We start from the raw sequence: 23,681 nt of genomic DNA, 5'->3' as shown, positions 1-23,681 counted from the left end.
TTGTGCAAGGGAGTAAAAAAATCTTCAGAGCCTACACAGACCTGGGATCCAAGAGCAAGCAGGGCTAAACTCAGAACGACTGTGCAAGGGTGGTGGGGAATGGTTAGAGCATTGACCCCATCCCTTTATTTGCTGGCCAGCACAGTTGAGACACTATGGGAGGGGGACAGGACATAATTTTTGGCTGGCATAAGCAGTAAGTTACTGTTTTATGGAAAATGGGTAGGGGGGGGCGGGAGAAATGTGGCTACAGGAGAGGGTGTGCTGCCTCTTACTATAGGCTCTGTCCTTGTGACAAAGCTTAGCTCATCGTTATCACTTCACAGTATAATTGACAGTCAATAGGTTATTAACTAATAGGTCTTTCCCATCTCTAACTTTTAGTATTTTATGGAAATAAGAGTAAAATTCCACTCAAGAATTTTGTAAAAGAAAAATAGTGGTGGGTTTTTTTCTTAGTTAATGATGTGGGAGTCGGGCAGCATTTAATGTATTGAAGGCAGTGAGAAAAAAAATTGAGCATAAGGTACAGGGACATGTAGGTTGGCTTTGGATGACCACATTTGTGTGTGAAAATTGCATATCACCTCCAAGAAAATGGCTTTTTTTTCCCCTGTGTACTGAAAGGTGTTGTAAAGCTCTCATTGCAGCATGTGCACTTCTTTATTCATTCTCTTTCACACACACTCACACACAAATTGCAGTAATTCTAAACTAATTATTTAATGGGTTTTTGCTCTCTTTACTAAAAATTATATATATTTTTAAACTTAATTTTTATGCAGAGGAACTACAAGAAAGTCTGCTGTAAAACTTCCTGCCTGGAAATAAGATGGAGTTCAGAACCAAGTTAAATGAGACCATGTGCCCCGTTCCAGTACTGGAGTAATGTAGATTCAGTGTAGGTACAATGTGAGCTGTAATAGCAAATAGTCATGGCCCAACGAGAGTGGAAAAGCAAATAGGGGTTTAGGTAGTAAATCTTTCCTAGAAAAGACCAAAAATAAGTAAAGTTGGGTTACTTTGTCTTTTAGCTTGTTTAAATTATTTCTGCCCTCTGTGACCATAGTAAGTCCAAAGAGAAAAGTGAAGACTACTTGTATGTTTGCAGGATCAGATCCCAAGTCTGTGCACAGTAGAGAGAGAACAGGTGAGCATTTAAAAATAAACTAAGGTGGTATTTTCTAAACTTTTTTTCCTCCCTGAAGCAAGATCCCCCACTGACATAAATTAGTGTAGCTCCATTGTCTTGAGTGGAGCAACACTGATTTTACAGCAGCTGGGAATACAGAGTATTATTGTTTTTAATGGGCACTATAGTGGTACCTAGGGCATGCAGTCAGGAATCATGGCCCCATTGGGCCTTTCTGATATTGTCCGTACATGCTCGTTCTATTCTTTTTGCACTAATTCTTAGCAATTTTCAATGTTTCCACCTTTTATAGGATTCTTTTTTTATTTTCAGGTCATTAAAGAGCTCTTGATAGAGACATATTGGCCTCTTACTATTCTTCCTATCTCTCCTTTGTATCAGGATAGTTTGCTTTTATGCTTTTCACATTGTCTGCTTGAGAAACTGCCAGCTCTCTTGAACTCCTTTTTCCCTTAGCTTTTCTTCCCAAGGGACCTTGCCTACCAGGTTTCTGAGTTTGTTGGGGTATGTCTCTGCTGCAGCTGGAAGCAAGCCTCCTAGGCCAGGTGGACAGACTTGTGGTAGCAAAGCTGGAGCCATCACACTAAAAATAGCTGTGTGGACGTTGCAGCACTGGCAGAGGCTGGGGCGTGCCGCCTGAGCTCAGGCCCAGGGGGCAGGGTAAGCTTGCGTTCGAATGGCTAGCCCAGCCTTTCCTGGTGCTGCAACAGTCACACAGGGTGTTTTTAGCATGCTAGCGCAAGCCCCACCCACACAAATCTTGGAGACTCGCTCCCAGCTGCACTGTAGACAACCTTATTGTCTGTTCTTAAAAAAATCTGTTCTCATTGTTCTGCTGCTCTCACTCCTTCACTTGTGAAGAATTAAGAAATCTCTCTTTTCATGATCACTTTCACCCAGATTGCTTTCAACTTTTAGATTTCCAACCAATTCCTCCTTGTTAATCAGAATCAGGTCTAAAATTGCTGTCCCTCTGGTTACTTCATCCACCTTCTGAAACAAGAAGTTGTCCCCAATACAGGCGAAGAACTTATTGGACACTTTGTGTTTTGCTGTATTGCTTTTCCAACAGATATCTGGGTAGTTAAAGTTCCCCGTTACTACCAGCTCTTGTGTTTTGGAAATTTTTGTTGTTTGTTCTAGAAATGTCTCATCCTCCTTCTCCTCCTGATAATGGTAGTCTACAGTATATCAGGCCATGATGTAACCTGTGTTTTCCCAGGTTATCTTTACTCAGAGACTTTCCATTGGTCTGGCTCTCATTTCCTTCTGGACCTCAGAACAAGTGAATACATTATTGATGTACAATGCAAGAGCTCCTCCTTTTTTCCCTGCCTGTTTTTCCTCAATGAGCTGTTCCCCTCTATACCAGTATTCCAGTCATCAGATTTATCCCACCAAGTCTCTGTGATCCCAAGCAAGTCATAATTAAGGTTAAGATTTTGTCATGATTATTTCGAGTAAAAGTCATGGATAGGTTGCAGGCAATAAACAAAAATTCATAGGAGCCTGTGACCTCTCTGTGACTTTACTAAAAACCCCACCACCACAGTCCTGGCCCCAGCTTCAGCCTCTGACAGCTGAAGCAGTCAGAGGTCCAGTAAAGTCACGGAATTCGTGACCACCATGACTAAATTGTATCCTTAGTGATAATTTAGCTTGTGTATTGATACCTCCAGTTCTTCCTGTTTTTCCCCCCATACTCCTCCACTTGTGTACAGACATCTAAAATGTTCAGCACTCCAGAATCCCTCACTGTTTTCCCTTTTGTTGCTCCTATGACCCTACTGTAATTAGCTATTCCGCTCCCGCAACATTTAGCACTCTGTTGGGATCACCTTTTTTTATACCTATTGGTAGGCTTTTGTCACCTTCTCCCTTCAAACCTAGTTTGAAACCCTACTCACCTAGGGTGGCCAACCCTCCTGGTTTTGCCGGGAGTCTCCCGGAATCGGGCTATCTCCCAGAGGCTACTTCTGCCAAACCGAGAGATTTTAGGTACGAACAGTCTGGCGGCGCAGCAGGGTAAGGCCGGCTCCGTACCTGCCCTGGCTCCATACTGCTCCCAGAAGCAGCCGGCACATCCTTGTGGCCTCTAGGGGTGGGCAGGAGGTCTCCACCGCCTCGAGCGCTGACTCCAAAGTTCTCATTAGCCAGGAACTGCGACCAGTGGGAGCTGTGGGGGCGGTGCCTGTGTTTAGGGACAGCGCGTGGAGACCCCCCTGCCTCCCCCAGAGGCCGCTGCCAGAAAGATGTGCTGGTAGCTTCCAGGAGCTACCAGAAGTAAACACCTCACCCCCTCCCACATCCCAACCTCCAGCCCAGAGCCTGCACTCAAACTGCCTCCCAGAGCCTAATCCCTTACCCCCTCCCGCAACCAAACTCCCTTCCAAAGACCACACTCCCTCCCAGAGCCCGTACCTCCTCCTGCATCCCAAACCCCTGCCCCAGCCTGTTGAAAGTGAGCAAGGATGGGAGAGAACAAGCAATGGAGGGAGGGGGGATGGAGTGAGCATGGGATGGGAGCCTTGGAAAAGGGGCGGAGCAGGGGTGGGGCCTCAGGGCAAGGGTGTTTAGGTTTGTGCAATTAGATGGCAACCCTATCCTCACTGTTGCTACCGCAGGTTAGTTATCTCACTGTAAAAAACAAACAAACAAAAAAAACCACACACCTCACCTTGTTGGGAGTGAAGACCTATCCAAAGAGATAAATAATACCTATTCTCGGAGCCATATTTTATAGTTGTAGTTAAGACCTAACACACAAATGCCAGAACATCAAGAATCCAAGCACAATCCGTACAAAAGGGGCAGGATTTCCACCCTGCACTGGAGCAATTGTTTTGGGTCCTGAACCTGATGGAACAGCACCTTGTGAGACCCCTTTTCTTCTTCTAGCCCTGTTTTCTGATTCGCGTGGCACCCAGTGGACCAGCTGCTCAGATACTATTCATAACCCTAGCTTTTCCAGATGATAGAGCTCAGCTGGGACTACATCTCCTCACTGCCAGATGTGGACACGTGCGCTGACATCTTCCTTGGGCCAGCTTGAGACACATGAGCATGTTAGTATTGAAATACGTAGCCAATCAGATCTGTAAAAGAACTGTGATCTTGCAGAAGTGGGTGCTGGTGAAAAGGGTGTGCAGTGAGATCTAGGTCTTGTTCACCCTGATTTGTAAAGGTGAGCAAAGCTAACCCCAGGACAATATAAACGAGAGAGACCACTTTAAAAGTGGTCATGGAAGTACTGTTTGTACTAATGCAGCTGTATGGTAGTGCTGGTTGTCTACCCGAAGACTGGACTACACAGGTGGATAGTGTGGTCGATCGTTCTGCTCAGACGAGGAGCTGGATTCTCTCATCAGCTCCAACTCCAGAGGCACGAAGGGGCTGTGAGTGGCCAGCAGAGAATACACCCTCAGAAAGAAGGAAACTCCCTGCTGGTTTTGTATGCCACCTCCAGGCCTTGCAGCTGCCAGCTCTCCCAGACGCAGTGTAGGCTGCAGGGACAGAGCGAGGCTGACCACTGATTTGCTACACCTATTCTCTGCTGGTATAGGGTCCATTAAAGACTGTGTCAGTGACCCAAGTTAGAGCTGTCTGGGAGCAGCTTCCATTAGTCCTTCCCAGTGGTACCCAAAACCTAATGTAAGAGAATCTGGTATGGTGAAGTTACGGGAATTGCTGCTATTGTCTGATTAGAGCAACTGGTCAGTTCTTGGTGCTTTTAAATCACCAAGTGGTAGGTCTAAAAAGTTTGTTAGAAATGAGAGCAAACTGGGGTTTAGTAGGACCATTAAGTCTCTACGGAACTCATGGTCATGTGACTCTGCATTCTAATTGCATATAAAGAACTTTATATAGAACTGAATCAATTTCCAGTGAGTTGTCAATAAATGTATCTCCTGAGCCCCATGCTATTGACAGGCTAATGAAGTATCTTCTGAGAGACAGAGCCATTGGCACATCTTTCTCTAGTTTCCTTCTCTGCCCCACACTAGCTAGGACTTTTTTTAATGCTAGCTTTATGTTGCAAGTGCTGGGGGATGGGGGGGGGGGGGATGGGGGTGGTAACCAGCTGTTTGCCACCCAATGTGTGTAGCGTGGACCATAGCAAACAGATCAGAGTGCTCTTGTATGTTTCAGGATACCAATTTCACATGCTGAAAGTTAACAAACATTTTACAGGAAACACTAGATTCAGAGGCCCGCATATTTCACCTCTGCAACATGTTCAAAAAATCCATGCACCTGGAGTCTTGCAATTCTGCACCTGGCACTGCAGCAATGCAGCTGGATCTCCATTATTAGTCTTCTTACCTTGGTAGTTAGATGATACAATGTAAGATATTGTTTCAAATCTGTGTTCCCTTTCCACTCCCCCAAGATCAAAAGGCACCATTAGATCATTTTGTATTAATCTTTGACACTTTCAGAATACGGAGAGGAGTGTTATGATTGAATAAGCTAGTTCCTATCTTCTGCATTCCACATCTTCCCCTATTACACTAGTGTGCATAGGTACCAACAATGTAGGATGTGAACACTGCCTCCTTTAATGGAAACAAGATGCTCAGCAAGAGCAGACTGCATTGATGCACATTAGCTGACCTTATAACAGCAACTGCTTTGGTTAATGAATACAGTGAGTTTCCTGGTGTATCACTGTTTCTGGTAATGGCTATAAAAAGGGGATGCAGTCTATTTGTAACCCCAAGGAGATTACATAGATTCCTGGGACCCTGTCTGCTGGCAGCTCAGGCAGAGGTATGCTGTCCCTGGTAGGGAGGAGGAGCCAAGGCAGACTCAGAGTCTGCCCAGCAACCAGTAGGGAATGAGAGGCCCTCTCAGGGAGTTGAGAAAAGGGGATAAGCCGTTTTGGAGTCAATCTGGAGCCAGCCAGGAAAAGGGCAGGACTGGGTGTGTGGGGAGCTGGTGAGTCCCTGGCCTGCCTGCAGGGTTCCCCCTGAAAACAGGCCTCTAGGGACCTGACAGCAGATCTCTCAGCTTCCCCACTGATGATTCCCAGTTTGTAGAGTTTGCTGGGAAATTTCCCCAGCCAGGCTGAGTTCACCCTCCAGCTCCCTTGGTGAGACCAGTCACCACATGGTCAGCTCTGCTCTGACTTCTAGTCCAGGGAGGCTGCCTGCGGAGTGTGTGTCTGGAGGCTGGGCTAGGAGGCTACAGTTTGGATGTTAGTGTAGTTGTGTAACCTACACCTTGAGCCCTGCACCCCTTTGTGGTGAGGGGAAATCCTGGGACTGACACAGCCTGATTCCTGCCTGAAGAGGATGCCTGCCAGCAGAGAGCAGCCCCTCTGCAGTGACTGTGGAGTCCAGAGTCATTTTCGAACCTGAGGATCATTCATGGAGTTTGTGAGTGCACCATGTTTTAGTTAGTTATTCAGGTAATTTGTTTTGGGGACCCCCTATTCCCTGAACTGTGTCCTCAAGCCAGGGAGTGAGGGTTTGAGGATTTCATAACCTGTTGCATACTATACCTGTGCAGGGATTTACCACCTTCTCCCACTTGTGAGTCCTTTGGGCTGTATTGAACCCAGTCAGCCACACTGCTAAACCACCGCAGAAGAATTTTGTGGTTATAGGTCATCAAGGGCCCCAGCAAAGTATGCGTACCAACGGGACACTAATTTTATATTTGCTACATCAAAGTCACGGGTATTTTCAGTATCGGCACCTGTGACCCTAAAAATAGTGTTTTACCCTGTTGTGTTGTATTTGTCTCCTGTTTAATATAATTATTATGTTGAATATATTGTATGTATGTGTTACTTCTTGGAAGTCTCCAACTATCTGGCAAATAAGTGGGGATTACCCTGTAGTTAGAATTTTCCCCCTAAGCTGCTCTAGTGACCCTGCCAGGAAGGAGCGAGGGGGGAGGAGGCATTGCCAAATAATTTCATAGGAAAAAAGAAAGAAGATACATCCTGTTGAGTGGGTGGCGGGCTCCAAAAGAACCCAGACTTGTAAGCGGATTGGCATTTAAAGGAGGTAAACAGGTGGAGAGGGGGTGCTACATATCCATGTTTCAAATTTGCATTCCACAGCACATTTAACTAAACCCTGGCTACATGTCAATATCCTACAATATTTTTTTTAATGCTTTGTGGACTTTTATAGCCAATATACCTATCTTGCTGCATGGAAACTGCATATCAGTGACTTTGCCTAGATAATTTAAATAATGAGCATGGTACTTGGTTGGTATCATAAAGAGGTGCTTGTTTTTCTAGTTTTCAAAAAATACCTGAGTTGCTAACACTAATTATAAAACAATTTATTATGAAATATGTATGTTAACTGTGAACAATCTAGAAAACAGTATCTTTGCACTTCCTGAGCCATTTTATTCAGTAGTTAAGTGAAATACAAATTCTCAGTGATTTCCAGGAAAATTATACTGAGATATTATCTCTGTAAAATGGTTTCCTTTTATATAATGTGCAGCCTGCATTTTCTTCCTTCAAGTGTAGAGTGTTGCTCTTCCATTATATCCCATGTCCTGAACTCTCTGAAGTCAATGGCAGAACTTCTACTGATTTTATTGGAAGCAGAATCAAACCTATAGTTCACCATCACTGCATCTAAATGAAAGCTTGGTAAGGAGAGCTGCCCATTGAGGATACTAATACAGTCTCTGTCGTAGGCCTTGAAACCAGGGTGATAGAGATCCAGGAAGTCAGAAGTATCAGATGGTGCCAGAGTTCTGTTCCACTGTAGTCTTCTCCATAGCCATCCACAAAGAGTGAAGGTTTTAAGATTGAGCAAGGTCTTTAATGTTAAATGAGCAAAGGTTTAACCAGTGTTTGTTAGAGGGTGGTCAGCGTCTTGTTCTTACGGAGTGGGACATATTTAACAATTCATATCAGAATTGGACCAAAGTCTTCTCGGCTGGCTTTCACCAGCTGTAAGGGCTATGGGCTCATCTTGCCAGGTCATGCTCTTCATCTCCTCAAATTCATCTAGGACTGTTGAAAATGAAATCAGGTGAAATGTTGCCAGCAAAGCCTCTTATTAATTATTTGTTATGATTTGTTAGCTCAAAGGGAGCACAGTCCTTTTCTCAAAATGCTATCTATAAATATTGCATGTCTATCTCCTTGTGCTCTGATATTGTTCCTATTTGTGGCCAAGTTTGTTTTGAGAATCACGCTGTAAAGAAAGGGATGATGTAAACAGGAAAAGGTAAATATCAGAACAGTGTGTTGTGCTATCTCAATAACTGGTGCAGTTTGCTGATTGCTCAATTACATTTTAACAGTATGATATCAGTAATGAAGAGCTGACTAGTAAGTATAGTTCAGTATAATTCCCCAAGTACTCTTGAACTATAACACAGCGAGAAAGAGTATAATGAAAAATTATGGAGAGGTAGCTGGGGGCTTACCTTATGATCTGTGTTCATTACAATAAATGACATTTTCACTGCAGTGTTACCATAAAGATTATTGGCTGCTGTGTACTGTGGGTCTCTCCTGAATAGAACAGCTTTGTCTGCATAGTGTTAGCCATGGAAAAAAAACTAAAGATCTGCTTAATTTATTAATTATTTTCCATATATTAATGGTGTACTGCTCTGGTCAAAATTGACAGGAAAATGGAGATGCACTTCCCTTATAGCCAGTTGTTTCATGATACAGTGGTAATTAGTATGTGTGTCACGATCTCTGATGCCCCACAACTCCAAATATGCATCTGGAAGGTCCATAGACTAGTAATTAGCTCTCCATGAACAAGGAGTCACTGACCTCTGTCTTGCAAAATTGTAGGGTTTTTTGATTTAAGGAAATATGTGATGTGGGAAAAGTTTGAGTGAGCAGGTTTTACTTTGAGATGAGAATTACCAAGGAACTAAATCCTAAATCTAACTATACTTATTTTTATTTCAGTTTATTAAAAAAAGAAAAAAGCCTATTCCGCTATCTAGGTACCGTTCCATCAGTTAATACATTTAAAAAATAGCAGTAAATTCCATGCAGCACCCAGTTAGTAAACACCTCTCACCAATGCTCTGTTCCCATATAGCCCATAAACCCTAAAAGCAAACAAACAAAATCCTCACACTGATCCGCCTCACTCTCCCCAAGCTCCTCTTCACAAAGATGGGTTTCGCCATGTGTCCCGGAGGTCAACGCAGTTGGGCTGTTTTGGACCAATGGCATGGAGTTAATATAGTTGAAAGGGTCACTGCTGGGAACCTGAAGAAGGATTTCATATGAGAGACAACAAAGTCCATTTTTGCATTGCTAAAGCAGACTGGTTACAAAAAATCAGGAAAAAAAAAAGGGAAACTCTCCAATTTCCCCACTCTTCCTTCTCCAATGGAATTGGAGGAGGAAGTATGAGGGGGAGAAATTGGTTGCTTTTCTGAAAGATGAGCTTTAGCTAGACACAAGTTGTTGGGCTTAATCAGGGGCAACTGGGTGAAATGTAATGTCCTGTGAAATACCTGGGGTCAGAGTAGATGATCTCTTAGTCCCTTCTAGCCTTAAACTCTGTGAATCTATGAACCCTTCACCTCTGCCACCAAGGTCACAGGGAAAGTGTGATCCCTAATTCCACCCACTAACATGAAACCCCTTAACTGTGATTAGATGGTCCTGATAGAATACTTACAGTGTTTGCCCCACGTTCCTCTGGGGGAAGGAGTTTGAGGCAGCTCGGCAGAGGAGGGGCTCATGGACGGTAAAACCAGCATGTCTTCTAGGAAACCTGTATAAACCTGCACAACCCTGGCCTTTGCCACAGTCATTCATTCCCAACACGTGCATCAGTGGGGCCACTACCTTCTACATAAGAGCAGCCATACTGGGTCAGACCAAAGGTTCATCCAGCCTAGTATCCTGTCTTCCGACAGTGGCCAATGCCAGGTGCCCCAGAGAGAATGAACAGAACAGGTTATCATCAAATGATCCATCCCTTGTCACCCATTCCCAGCTTCTGGCAAACTGAGGCTAGGGACACCATCCCTGCCCATCCTGGCCAATAGCCATTGAGGGACCTATCCTCCATGAACTTATCTAGTTCTGTTTTGAACCCTGTTATAGTCTTGGCCTATCAGCATGGCTGCATTCTTCCATAGATTTGCGGGCTTTTCTGCTTCATTTTATTCCCTTGCATACTCCTTAGTGAAGAAAAGGAGCTAGGGATCACTCAGGAGTAGTAGAATACAAACCATGCCCCCTGCACTGATGGCCAGAAGAGAGATTGCATAGGAGCAACTATGGCAACTTTATGCTACCCAAAGTTTCTTTTCCTCCAGTAGCGTAGCTGTCCCAACACCCAGAGGATTGTGAGTTTTCCCTCTTCTACAAGCAATGAGATCCACCAACCCCAACATAAAGTATCGCTGCCACAGGTTAATTCCAGGAGACTTTATTTTTTGTAAAAAATCATGTTCATTTATTAGAATATTCCTGGAGTTTGTTCTCTTCTTTTTATCAGTAAACTAATTGTAGTTAGAGGGAAAGAAATGCATAACTGCTATCCATAGAATAACTTAAAGAAAATCACTCAGTTAGTACTTAGCCATTTTTACCAAGAACTATATGAAGAACCTTGAAATCAGTTCCTGAAACATTTAAGAAAAAAAAACATAAGTGTTGGTTTTAAATTGAAAGGGCTTAACATGAACGGCAGCATTAATGTAAGGGAGGAATTAAAGAAGACTTTTTTTTTACTTGGACAGGGAAGGTCTGAACAAGTTTTATGCATTTTTGCTCAGTGTTGGTCCAGAGTTAGTTTGAGAGCAGGCAGGTGTTTCTGATCTTAAGTCAGTGGCCCAGACTATAGTCCCAACCAAATAAATCAGTGTAACAGTGCAGTGTGCAGATTTATATACTGCATGCTCATACAGTAAGGCACACACAAGACACAGGTATGATGATACAGATCACTTTGAGTAAAGAAATCACAGACACGCTAGTGGTGACCAGCACCATTTCCTCGTAGATGTATTTTGCTCCACAGCCTGCACTGTCTCTTGCTAGAGTGGCTGACCCCGCTCATTCTCATTCATCAGATTGGAGGATGCCACTTGTCCAAAAGGACATCTTGGCCCCTTCGGGTCTGTAGAGTTGGGGGGGATACCGGTGCCTAAAGCCTTCTCCTGCTCAAACATGTCAATGCAAAAATACATTTTAAGCTGAAAGGGGGAGAAGGTATAAAAGGGGGGGGGCATCTTTTAAGATTCCCACTGATGTCAATGGATATTCTCAGGAGTAAGGGCTTAGAGAAAAACCTAACTGAGTTTCTCCATTATTTGAATATTCTAAAATGCATGCAAGCATTCTACTAGGGAAGAGAGCGGGAGATGGAAGGGGTGGAGGACACTTTCATTTTCAAGTAAATTGTATGTATCCACAGTAAGATATTCACAGATTGGGAGACTATCACTTGCCCCATGCAGAGACATGATGAGATGTAAAGTGTTCCCTTATTCCACTGTATAGACAACCTGCTTCACCAGCTTATACATGGACAGCGGAGCAGGCTTCACTGGGCCTCTGCTCCCTCTTCTCCCTGTGCAGAGCGGGATGGTGGCTGGGCAACAGATGTGAACTGTCACAGATTGAGAAGTACCCTGGTGTTGGCCAGTAGCAGATTGCTTCCCTCATGAAGCATGGGGCGAATGAAGGAGTGAGTGAGTTATGATTCTGAATGTCACAATTCTTTTCTTGGGCTGCTGCAGCTACCTGCCACCCCTCACTTGGAGATAAGCACTGTCTAGCCCATTGTTGCATATGTCTAAAGGATCTAAGCAAAATTTCCTATAAAAATATTCCATGCTTTGAGAAAGATCTAAGATCCCGGATCCAGTAATCAGGATTGTATAAGCAGCCCCTTGTGCCAGAATGGGATACTCAATGGGACTCGGTATGAGCAACGAGGTCCATCGTTGTGGATCCACTTGCAAACCTAGGGTCTAAGTGAGTAATATTTTCTAATTATGATTCTTGCCTGTTCAAAATTGAGCTAGTTTGGGTCAGGCTACCTTACGTGGAGAAAGATGACCCTCTGCCCACAACCCCTTCTGGCATCCTTTTGATGATTCTGGATTTGTTTGGGGACATCTTGTCAGTGTCACAGACTTCCTAAATTAAATCTTAATTTAGGTTTCTGCTCACAGAGTAGGAAGAGGAGCATTTTTTAAGTTATAAGTGAATTCTGCTTCTTCATTTGATTGCTTTATAGAGATCCCCTTCATGGCTTCTATTTTGCTGTACACACTGTCCAAGATTTTCAAGTGACTCAATTTTTGGGTGCCCAACCCATTACTCCTTAAAGAGGCCTGATTTTTAAATGATGGGTGCTCAGCAGTTTTAGAAAGTTTCAGGGTTTGCTGAGCACCCATCTGCTGCAAATCAGGCCTCTTTAATGTGTATTGAGTGGGACACACAAAATCTCTAGTCATTTTTGCAAGTGTTGGTCTGTCTGTTTTTCTTTAAAGGGATTTTTTATAAGCTTCCAACAGTGCTCCTCTATCAAGGTGCCCATCTAAGGTACAAAATTCAAAAAGGTGTTATGCTCAGAGGGTATTAAAAGATGGCTTTTTTTATTATAAAAGAATTGCAAAGCATCCTCTTGGAATTCTTTAACAAAAACGTTTAACATTCATTAACACAGAAAGATCAACTCGAGGAACTGTGGATAAAATCAGTCTTTCTCAAAGCTGCTGTTTCTAATTTACCTAAAATCACAGTCAGATTAAACGTCACAAGCCAGTAAAAGTTTCCTTACCTACCTTACTAATGACGCCTTATTAACTTACCGACGGTTATGGTGGATTCTCCATCACTGGAAAATTTTAGATCCAGTTTGGCTCATTTCTAAAATATATTGTGACAGGGCAAGGCCAGATGGCTATGGTAAAGTAGTGTGGAACAGGTATGTTAGCCCTAGGCTAAACAAATCCCTGGTACCATGGTAACCAAATGGTAGTTGCTCGAATTAATCAAGACACCTGGGGCCAATTAAGATCCTTCTAGAAAGCAGTGGAGATAGCTAGGTTGATTGAGACACCTGAAGCCAATCAAGGGCTGGCTGGAACTAGTTAAAAGCCTCCCAGTTAGTGAGGTGTGTGTGTCAGGAGCTGTAGGAGGAAGCCACGCTGTTGGAGGAACTAAGCAGTACAAATCCATATCAGGCGTAAGGAAGCAGGCCCTGAGGTAGCGGTGAAGGAGATACTGAGTGGGGGCTGCTGTGGGGAAGTGGCCCAGGGAATTGTACACGTCCTATTTCCAAAAAGTCAGCTACCATAGCTGCTAGTATTAAGGTCCTTGGGCTGGAGCCCGGAGTAGAGGGCGGGCCCAGGCTCTCCCCTCCCTTCCCCGATTCCCTGAGACTTGGAGACAACAGAGACTGTGCGAGGGAGGGTTGCTTCTCCTCACCTTCCTTGCTGGTTTATGATGAAAATGTCTCAGTAAGCTGTGACTGTTTCCTCTAGAGAGAGAAGGGCTATGTGGAGGGTCACAGTGAGCCCCTGAGGCTAGCGAAATCTTCCAGGGAACGCGGGACCCACAGAGACAAGGACAGAGCTTTGTCACAATATGCTGTAGTTCAACCACAGCTATTGAACTTGAAGCAGAAATTAATTCAGGAAAGTCCAATGTTCTGAGTTACCAGGAAGGTCAGAGTAGAGGATCACAATACTCCCTTCTGGCCTTAAAGTGTATTATTATTAAAAATTAACATTTTAGAAACCTAGTTTACTTTTCTTTTTATTTACTTTGTGCCTTTTGGTTTAGCTTGGAGTGTGTAAATAGGCTAGTCAATTTCACTTTTGTTTGTAGTTTTCAGTCAGCCGAAACTTGTCCACATCAAAACCCAAATGAGACCCATCATTTTGTAGAACCCATAATCATCATGTGCCTAATGTGCCCAGCCATTTGATGGCCTCGTCATCAGCCGGGTGGAGAGCTGGAAGCCCGGCGTCAAAATAAGCTAGTGGGCACTCGTCAAGGATGTGCGACGTAGACTGAAGTTGACCTCAGCTGCTTCGCGGGTCATTAGAAAAGCCCCATTTAAAGAGAGTGGCTACACAGTTGTCCTATCCTATTCGAAACCAGTACAGGGATGATCACAGGTGGCTTGCAAATCAAATTCTGGTAGACAAATGGTTGAGTTAGTGACAAGAGTGATTAACGACTATAGTCGCTGACCACTTATTGCACCAAGCAGATTCCACCATCATGTCCTGTGGGGGCATAAATGACCATAAAGGGCGTCTAGAAGACAGGTAAGCTGGCAGGTGGTTGAAGGAGCCTATGTACAAAAGCAGGTCGCTGTTCTCATGGATCTTAGCCAGCAGCATGACAAAGGCCTTCTCTCAACGAATACGCGGTCATGCTAAGTTACTAAGTATTGGTAGCTATGGCAACAGAGTTTCCTGTAAAGCCCCAGTAGCAATACTCATAGCTTTGTTAAGCTCTACAGCAACCAGCCTCATGTGAGATGAGCGACAACAGACAAGAGCACAGTATTCTGCTGTTGAATAGACAGGGCTGATGTTCTAAGGATCCAGGCGCTCCACCCCAGGTCAAACCAGTCAATTTTCTGAGCATGTTTGTTCAAGTGCTGACTTTGGCTGCCATCTTCTCTCAAGTGGTTGTAGTTTATTAATGACCTATCCAATATCACATTGCAGTAAAGTGGGTTTAGATCATGCTGCAGACATTGGCTGTTGAGGAAAATTTTAAACTCGTGGCTTGCATTAGCAGATGAAATGCACTAAAACGAGTTTTGGAAAAGCTCGTCTGTGGGCGCCATCAACTACAGTAGTCTGCCATGAGCTTCATATCATCGCTCAAGACCATGTCAATTTCTGAGAAGGACTGAGCGAGGTAGCTGCAGCAGATGTCAGCACAGATTAAACTTGTGTGAGAATGTAGCTGGCAGGTCAGTGATGTGCACATTGAACAGTATCAGTGAAAGATCTGAGCCTTGAGGAAGGCCATTGATCTGACGCTTCCAAGAGCTACAGCAGTTGCCCATGTGTACTCTAAACCGCATATAGAACCATGGTTTGACAGCTCCCCACTATAGGCGATCTACCTGTTCCTTACTTGACAACCAAGCCACTGCCAGAAGGTGCAGGACAAGGCATCTGCTACTACCAGTTGAGGTTGCAGGATATCTTCCTGCCATCACTGGTGCTGCAGTGAAGTACATCTGCTAGGAGAAGGAGCCACATGGAGCAGCTACCATAAGGTGTTGGGAAATGGGAAAGAGTGATGGAGTGGAAAGTCTGATGGATTTGGAGAAGGGAAGAGTATGGAATTGATGGATGCATTTTGGTGGGGAAATTATTTTACCCAGGAAACATCATGTGTATCTGACTGAGATGAAACGTTTTTGTGGGAGCTCTTTGTTACAATGTTGGCAGCACTTCATTGTTGCTTAGTGATATTAGCCAACCAATCTGAAAGCAGAAACACCACCACAAGACTTGTTTAACCAGCACAGCCTGAGCTTTGAATATGCGCAATGAACTGTTCTCTAACAAGCTGCATATCAAGAATTATTTGCTGAAGAAATTCACAAATAATTTCAAATAATGAATACATCTGACAATTCTGCCATCTGTTCTCAGAGCATTTGCAAACATAGAGGTGAAGCTAAATTAATTGAATAAGTGAATCATTTTTAATTATTTGAACTGCCCTACTTAGAACACAGGAAATGCAGTTCACTTTGGAATGTGTGAGGAAACCAGATTTTCATATTACTTGTTTGTTTTATTGTTAATTTAGCAGTCACCTAATTAATAAACATAAGTTATTGGTAAATTAACAAATTTTAAGACATTTGCAAAGTAGTTAAAAATCCCATCCTTCATGCACTGCAAAGGTGAACTGCAGTCCCTGGATTTGTCTCCTTCCCCGTACAAGAGCTACCTTGAGGAAGCATTGGTAATGTAGCAGCTCCCACAGAGGGGAACACCAGCCCCATTTGCATCATGGAGATACTGAAACAGTGACAGGCAGGGCTAAAACCTGCTTGGGGGCTGGGGGAGAGAAAGTGTGTGTGTGTTCTTTTGAAGTAAATATTTAGCTACAGTATCTAAGGTATTAATTATAATAATCAATGCATACAAACTACAGTAGCTAGCATTGTATTTACAGCAAGCAGCAGCATTTTGAATCTTTCATGTTTTTCTCACCTTTTATGGTACCTTACCAGATGATGGAATTTCATCCAGGATTGTGTCTAACTGTGCATGTGTATAGCACTCTACATAAAAACCCCTATAGTTATGCCTTAGCCAGACAGTGACAAAGCAATGCATTTTCCCATGGCTATATTTTGAAATCTCTTTGAAAATGCTCAGGGCCCCAAATCTTTTACCTTAAGGTTCTGTCCTCTAATGCCACATGTTTTTAGCCTTGAAAAAAACAGTCTGCAGCCAACACAGATCTACACATATTGTTTTGGGGGATCCAAGTCAGAATCTGATCCTTACTCTGAAATCAGCTGAGACTGGTCTCAAACTATTTAGATATTTCCTCTGCATGTTTAACACATTTTTGCTATGATTGTGCTTGTTCATTGTTCCCCTCTCTGCCTTTAGATGTAGGTTTTAGTTATTGAGTGAGGTAACGTAGACTAGAAAGGGCATGCGGGAAATTATTTTGATGTTGATTTTTAAAAAAATTTTACAGTATTTTCTAACTTTGTGAATTTTAAACAGTATTTTTTTTTTTTAAAGTTACAGATGTTAATAAGATTCAGTGTTTTCACATTACATGCCGGTTAGTGCCTTTCAGTTCATGCCTGTTAACACTGTAAATTGCAACATTTAGCAATTTGTAGTTTAATTTAGAAGGATCACCTACTTTCTTAAATGCTTAAGTAATGTAGCAAGCTGCAGTTATTGATTCTCTGAATTTATTACAAGAAAGCTGTATTCAGTCTTTCCTCTTGGGAATGCACCTCCTGAACTGCATGCTTGCTAGTGACAGCTTAGACCCCTGATACATAACCAAAGACCTCGCCTAATATCCTTGCAACTGCTTAAGGAATTTTTATTAAGTAAAGGCATCATTAAAGAGGACAGAATGATGAAGTTTAATGAGCATCTTTCTCACATGATATTGTTAGTTTTGCTGTAGCAGCTACAGTGTTCTTATTTGTTACTTCCAGTCGGGCAAATAGAAAATGCAGTGGGGTTTTGTGATATTTGTATATGTGGAAATAGTTGTGTTCACCAGAGATTTTTTAAAAATGTTTATTTTATATATAGAGATAGATGCTGTATGGGATAATTACAGATGTCTGAAGTGTGTATTTGCAATCCAGGTTTCATGCTTTAGTTTTTGCTTGATAGAGATTTGGATGTAGATTTCCTCATAGAACTATAACATCCATGTAAACATATGATATTACAGATTACCAGATGTAAAACTGTGTGCCATGCCTTTGGCATCTGCACATAGATTACTGATCAATTCCCATAGATAGTGGGCACCATTAAATTCAACATTCCAAACTCCAGGTGCTCACAGTAGCTTTATAATAGGTACCACAAATCACTGCATGGGTTGATTAAATGGAGCCCAGATCCAGTCTAACCAAATGGAGTTTAATTTTCTTTTAATTAATATAGGTAAGCCCTCTGAATAGCCCAGTTCAGTATCTTTGAGTGAGGAGTCAGGAGTGACTTCTGGTGGTATTACTTAAACCCACTAAAATTAAGAACATCTGGGGCCCAGTTCTACCTTCACTGACTTCAGTGGAGTTTCCCTAGTATAAGAGAAGGCAAAATTGTGTCCCGAATGTATTGTTAGGTTGAGGCGTACTTGTTATTCTTTTTGCATGTTGTTGTTACACCAGGGATACGGGCCTCCTTGTATTGGGTATTGTACAAACACAGAAGAGAGACGGTCCCTGTCCTGGAGAGTTGATACAATCTGAAGATGTCTGATCCTGGTTCTCCCTTTGCATAGCGGACTAGTTAGTTTGATAGATTTCAAGGAGTATATCTTGAGCTGAGATAGCAATGCACAACTGAAACTTACTTGAAACTTCTCGAAGGAACCCAAGTTCCTTGAGTAGTTTAACTCAGTGAAGGAAGCTTTAGGTTCACACAAGAAAGGGCACAAGGAATGTCTTATGAAAGGGAAAACTTACAAGTTAAGCCAAGGTCCTACTACTAATTTAATATTCCCACGCATGGTGGAAGGGAGAAGAAAGATGTTAGAACCCTAAATACACTGCTTACCATTTATACACAATTCTTTTTTAAGAAAAAACTGTACCACTGTTGTTGTTTTTAAAGTACAACTGAATGGGTTTTTCTGTTTAACATTTTTGTGACACATGATCAAAAAGAGTGTTGCCCAATTAGGCCTTTGACAAAATTCCATTGTTTATACTAACACTGTCAGAATCCAGCCTCTCCATAGCAGAAACGTGCATGAAACAGGCAAAACACACACACACATCCCTCAGGGGAACCCCCACTAATCCCCACATTATGCCAATCTGCAAACTTCAAAATTTGTGCCAAAAAGGCAGTCTTTCCCCACTTCTCAGCAGCTAGTTTATAGCCAACAAGCTGTACTACAGGACATTATAGTGTTATGAGATATTGTCAGTTCTCAAGAGAGAAAATACATGTTGTGATAAACAATAAAAAAATATGACTAATATATGTTCATTTACTTTTGATTTGCCAGATGCATAATTTGCAGTGTCTCCCCCAGTTATTAGTGAGTTTCTTCTGTGCAACATGCCAGAACCCAGTTCAGATACTTAGGAATCTGTATACACTTTTTGTTAAACTACAGCCTTACCACCGTACAAGAAAAAGGAAAAAAGTGAAATAACTCCAGCAGTGCCATTCAGAAAAGAAAAATATACATCATACATTCCCAAAGCACAGAAAATGTGGACTCCAATATCCACCCACTTCCCCTCCAGAAACCCCACCTGGGAAACGAATGGAAAACTTACTTCAGCAGTCTCCCAGCTTTCCTCTCCCTTCTCCAAGCCCTAAGAGTCCTCCTTCCTCCTCTTCTGACCCCACAGTTCTAAAGCCCTTCCTCCACCCAACCTTGAGCCAATGTCAGTTGATGGGAAGAAGCTGTGAGGGCAGGATAGGGTGAAGAGAAAGCTGTGCAGTGATGCTCCTAGACCCCTGTATCCCCTTCTGCTTTTTAGTGCCTATGGTGAGAAAAGCACTTTCTGGTTGTTTTGGGGCTCAGATCCAGGGATTCTGTTTAAATTCAACCCTGCGAGGGCCCAGTGTTGAATTTCTCCATATTCAGATTGTATGCTCTTTGGGTTTGTACAGCACCTAGCGCAGTCGGGCCCCTTTCTTGGTTAGTCCTTAGGCAATACTATAATAAACAGGATTAATAGCAATGTATGAAAAATGTTCGTATTCCACTCTAAGGTCATGTTAAAGCTTCTTTAGCGTCAGAAATCAAGCTTAAATAGTAAAACATAGTATATGTTTGCAGATTTGAGCATGTATTTCCATTTGTCAGCTAGTAACTTTTAAACATCATAAAATTGTCGCTAATGGTGCTTTAAATGATCAGTTGCATGTAGCCACAAAAGAGTCAGCTCTTTCATTTTTATCTTGAAGTGTCTTTTGACAAGAGTTTTCTCCTTCCATTCAAACTTGAATTCAAACACAGCACTGGATAGGTTTAGATTAAAAGTAAAACAAGTTTCTTAACAAAAGGAGATAGGATTTTAAGTGAGTTCAAGTATGAGGGATAAAATTAGAAATGGTTACAAGCAAATAAAAGTGAAAATTGCTTTCTAGAGACCAAGACTTAACAAAACTACAGTCTTGCTTCAAGGTAAGATTTTTACCATACTACCTTCCAGCAAGAAGCTGGCCACCCTCTGGTCAGGAGCTCCCACAAAGTCCAGCATGCTCAGTTCCTTTGTCGTCTTAGATGAAAGACAACTTGGGATTCTTTGCCCCTCTCTTTTATGGTCCAGTGAACCTTTGAAATGGATTCGTCTGAAGGCAAGCCCCAGAGTAAAGTTAATTCAAGCTGTGAGGAAGTAAAACATGGAGACTGCTGGTAAAAGAAATTCCATGCTGCTTTATTTCCCCCAGTGGTGTTTGCTGAAATGCAAATGAACTGCTGTTTGAAATGTGATTGCTAATTGACTCTGACACCTGGCTGGAGGTGTCCAGCCTGTCCTTTGACTGGGAGAAACCGGTTTACCTACTCTCCGAACTAGTCTAGTAAATGCAGTTCAGTTCCACATTTTCTTCATATTTTTATGAACCCTCAGACATTTACCATGCATACACCCACAAGAATATTAATGATCAGTGTGTGTTTAGTTTTCCAGTGATACCTTCCATGACACGTATCCAATACAGTGTAGGACATTAATGAATTGGGATGTATTGAACTGGTCAGGCCGGTTGAAACCAGTGAACATCTTGCATTAGGATGCTCTTAGCTTCACTCTGGGAATATGTGACCCTATCGCTTAACATAATGCCATTCATTCTGTTCATGGGAAATGTCACTGAAGGTAACTTTGAGTTAAGGAGCACATGTTAATTTCAAAAAGTTAGTGTCAAACTTGGTTGGCAATCTGATAGCATGGATAGCCACTGAGACAGCAGATTGATACTGAGGTATTATGAGGGGACACCTTTCAGAGGGATTTCAGTAGTCATCGTTCCATGTGTTTGTACAACTAAGATGGGACTATACTACAATCTATACTACAATCTTAATTACTGTGGTGGCTGAGGAGGCTGATGTGCGTGCATGCTACCCTCTTTCTGTCGGTGGTGCACATCCTCACAAGGAGTGCTTCCACCAACTGAAAAGGGGCAGTGTGGGGGGGCTGAGCGCCAGGGCTCAGTTGAAAAGTCCAGATGCCCCCCTGGACTTCTTGCCTTCCCACTCCCAGAGAGCCGCACCCAAAGTCTGGTCACTGCCGTGCTCCGGGAAGGGTAGCAGGGCTGGGAGTCGGTGGCAGCCCAGCTTTGAGCAGAGACCCAGCAGGAGCCCAGGTGGGGAGTCAGGAGCTGGCTTTCTTGTCAATTTCACGGCTCCAGTGGAGACTTGAAATTGACAAGAATGACAGCCAACAGCCGACGCGGTATCTACACAGAGGTTGTGTGTCCCTAACTACACCAACATAAGCCCTACGCCTCTTGTGGAGGTGAAGTTATGTCAGTGTAGTAGGGCACTTACACTGGCAGGAGCAAGGCTGCAGTGTATATACGGACATATTTAGGTTAATATAAGCGGCCTTATGTCAACCGAACTCTGTAATGTAGACCAAGCCTTAAAGAAAGCAAAGCTCAGGATCCTTTCTCCTCTAGACACACTGACATCCCCTCAGAAAATGTCTCTAAAAAGCAGTTTGTGTCAATAAGGGAAGTTAAATTTGAGCTGTATTTATTTTGAGTGGGCTTTCAATGTAGCTTAATCAGGATTATTCATTAATTTTCTGATGTTTAGTTAAATCTTCTCAGCCATATAGTCCATTTAGCTTTGCTGTGAATGCTAGCCATCTTAATTGTTAGATACTTTGTCAACATTTAATCAGTGGTACTTATTAATGTGGCATTGATGTGTTGGTAGCTATCCCACTACTATCAATCATGTGTGAACAGACAGAGAAGACTCTGACACCATTGCTCTCTGTCACATTATCAAGCCCTTGGGTTTTCTGGTTAGGCGTGATGCTCACTGTGCTGTAAATGGGTACTCTGTCTCTCCAGTTTAACCCAATTTTTGTCATGTTGACTTAAATACACATACTCTGAGCCTTTATTCCATAACTGTGCTGAATAAAGGTTGCCAGTTTCTGAAAGCAAAACTGATTTCCTCCTCTACGGTTTTTAAACCCCGTTTTTCCTAGTGTTAACCTCCTGATGAGTCAAAGAAAACTAATACTATGTACTGCAGCTTAAAGTCTAATATGAATTTCAAGCATATACAGATAAAATAAACTAATGACCCTCTGCTTTCTTGAGCTTCAGTAACTAAATGCATTGCGTAATGTGCAGTTGGTTGAAAGCCCATATGATAGTGTTGGTATCACAAATGTTTTTGTCTCATTTCTTTGCAGTCTCTATGGCAGACATATGCAGGCAAATCCCGAACCTCCAAAGAAGAACAATGATAAGTCAAAGAAGATCAGTCGTAAACCTCTGGCAGCGAAGAACAAATAAGTCACTAGCATGTGCCAGCGTTTTTAAGGCTTTTTTTCTTTTTTTTCCTGCATGTGCCTAAAATATTTCTAAATGTTTACTGAAGAAATGCTGTTACCCATTTTATAAAAAAGCAAAGACTCTCTTCAATCAACAGCAATCTGCCAAATGCACTGCTTTTAAGACCTTGCTTAAGGAATACAATATTATACATTCTCCTAATTACTACTAAAGCCATGTAGCCAATTAGTATATCACTATCAGACACCATTTTTAACTTTTATATTTATATGTATATGAAAAACAATGAAATATTTTCTGTTCACATATATCACATGTCCTGTTTTGCTTTATAATTTTTCCAGCACAAGTACGTAAATATAAAACGTATAATATTACATGTGATTTTAATAAAATCTTTATTTGTATTGTGTTGCATTCTTCAATAGAATTTAAAAAAATAAGGTAATGTTCTTGGTGAATATACAAAGCCTAGGTTCCTGTTACTTATTTTCATTTTTAGTTGTACTATGGCATTTTGTCTGATACAAGTTAGTTAAAATGTAAAGCCTTCTGTCTAAGAAGTGATATATTTTCATCAGTTTCATGTTTTTCTCATATCAGTGTGTCACACTTTTTTCCTTTGAAGATTGTTTTAAAATTGGGGAGAGGGGAGACAAAAAAACATTGTCTGTGAAGGGCTGCCAAACACTATATTTGGAAGAAAACGTTCTCATTTGAAGAAATTATTTCTCCAGTGGTTAGTTTAAATACATTTTTTTTTGGAGTTTTCGCTATAAAAAATTTTTTTTTAAATCTCTGCATTGAAATTACTTGGATTGAAGGACTGTTGTAAATAGCTTTTGAATATGTCATAGGAGTTATATTTATCTGTACAAAACCTGAACCACACCCAAGGCCAGAAGCTGCAGTTGTGCAGCGATTAAGCAACCCATTGTTTAATATCAGAAGTAGTGTGAGAACTCATTGAGGGGGGAAATAAACCTTACACACAGTGATTTCAAAATAACTTCTAGCAGGGCAAAAGCTAAATGGAAGGTGCATGGAGAGGAACATATCTTGGTGTCAGGACCTTCCTTACCCCTAGATTTCCTCTCTCCTGAATTTCAGACCTAAGCAACCAATTGCAGCCTTTATGATGTCATCCAGGCAGCAAGCAGAAAATCATGCCCAGACTCCTGAGATGTGGGATTTGCTTTAAGTAAGAAAAGTAAACAGTTCAAATGTCTTACATTATAAATTATTTACTATATAAAACAGTCTATATCTGATCACTGCATTATCAACACCACTGTAATAAAGGCCTGTTCTTTGGCCTTTTGGGGAATAAATTTGGCAC

General features: G+C 42.2%; 1 protein-coding gene across 1 annotated transcript in view; it reads left to right on the top strand.

Annotated features, from left to right (window-relative positions):
• The window catches only part of RSU1 (Ras suppressor protein 1), a 187,482-nt gene extending 164,733 nt beyond the window's left edge, over nucleotides 1-22,749 (top strand). The window contains exon 9 of the mRNA XM_048838029.2: nucleotides 22,240-22,749. Within this exon, the coding sequence (XP_048693986.1) occupies nucleotides 22,240-22,342 (103 nt within the window). The 3' untranslated portion in view covers nucleotides 22,343-22,749. The remainder of the gene's footprint in view (nucleotides 1-22,239) is intronic.
• Nucleotides 22,750-23,681: the final 932 nt, after the last annotated feature.

The sequence above is a fragment of the Caretta caretta genome, chromosome 2 (assembly GCF_965140235.1).
Source record: "Caretta caretta isolate rCarCar2 chromosome 2, rCarCar1.hap1, whole genome shotgun sequence".
In the NCBI taxonomy this organism is placed as follows: Eukaryota; Metazoa; Chordata; order Testudines; family Cheloniidae; genus Caretta; species Caretta caretta.
This window is presented reverse-complemented; position numbering and strand designations above follow the sequence as displayed.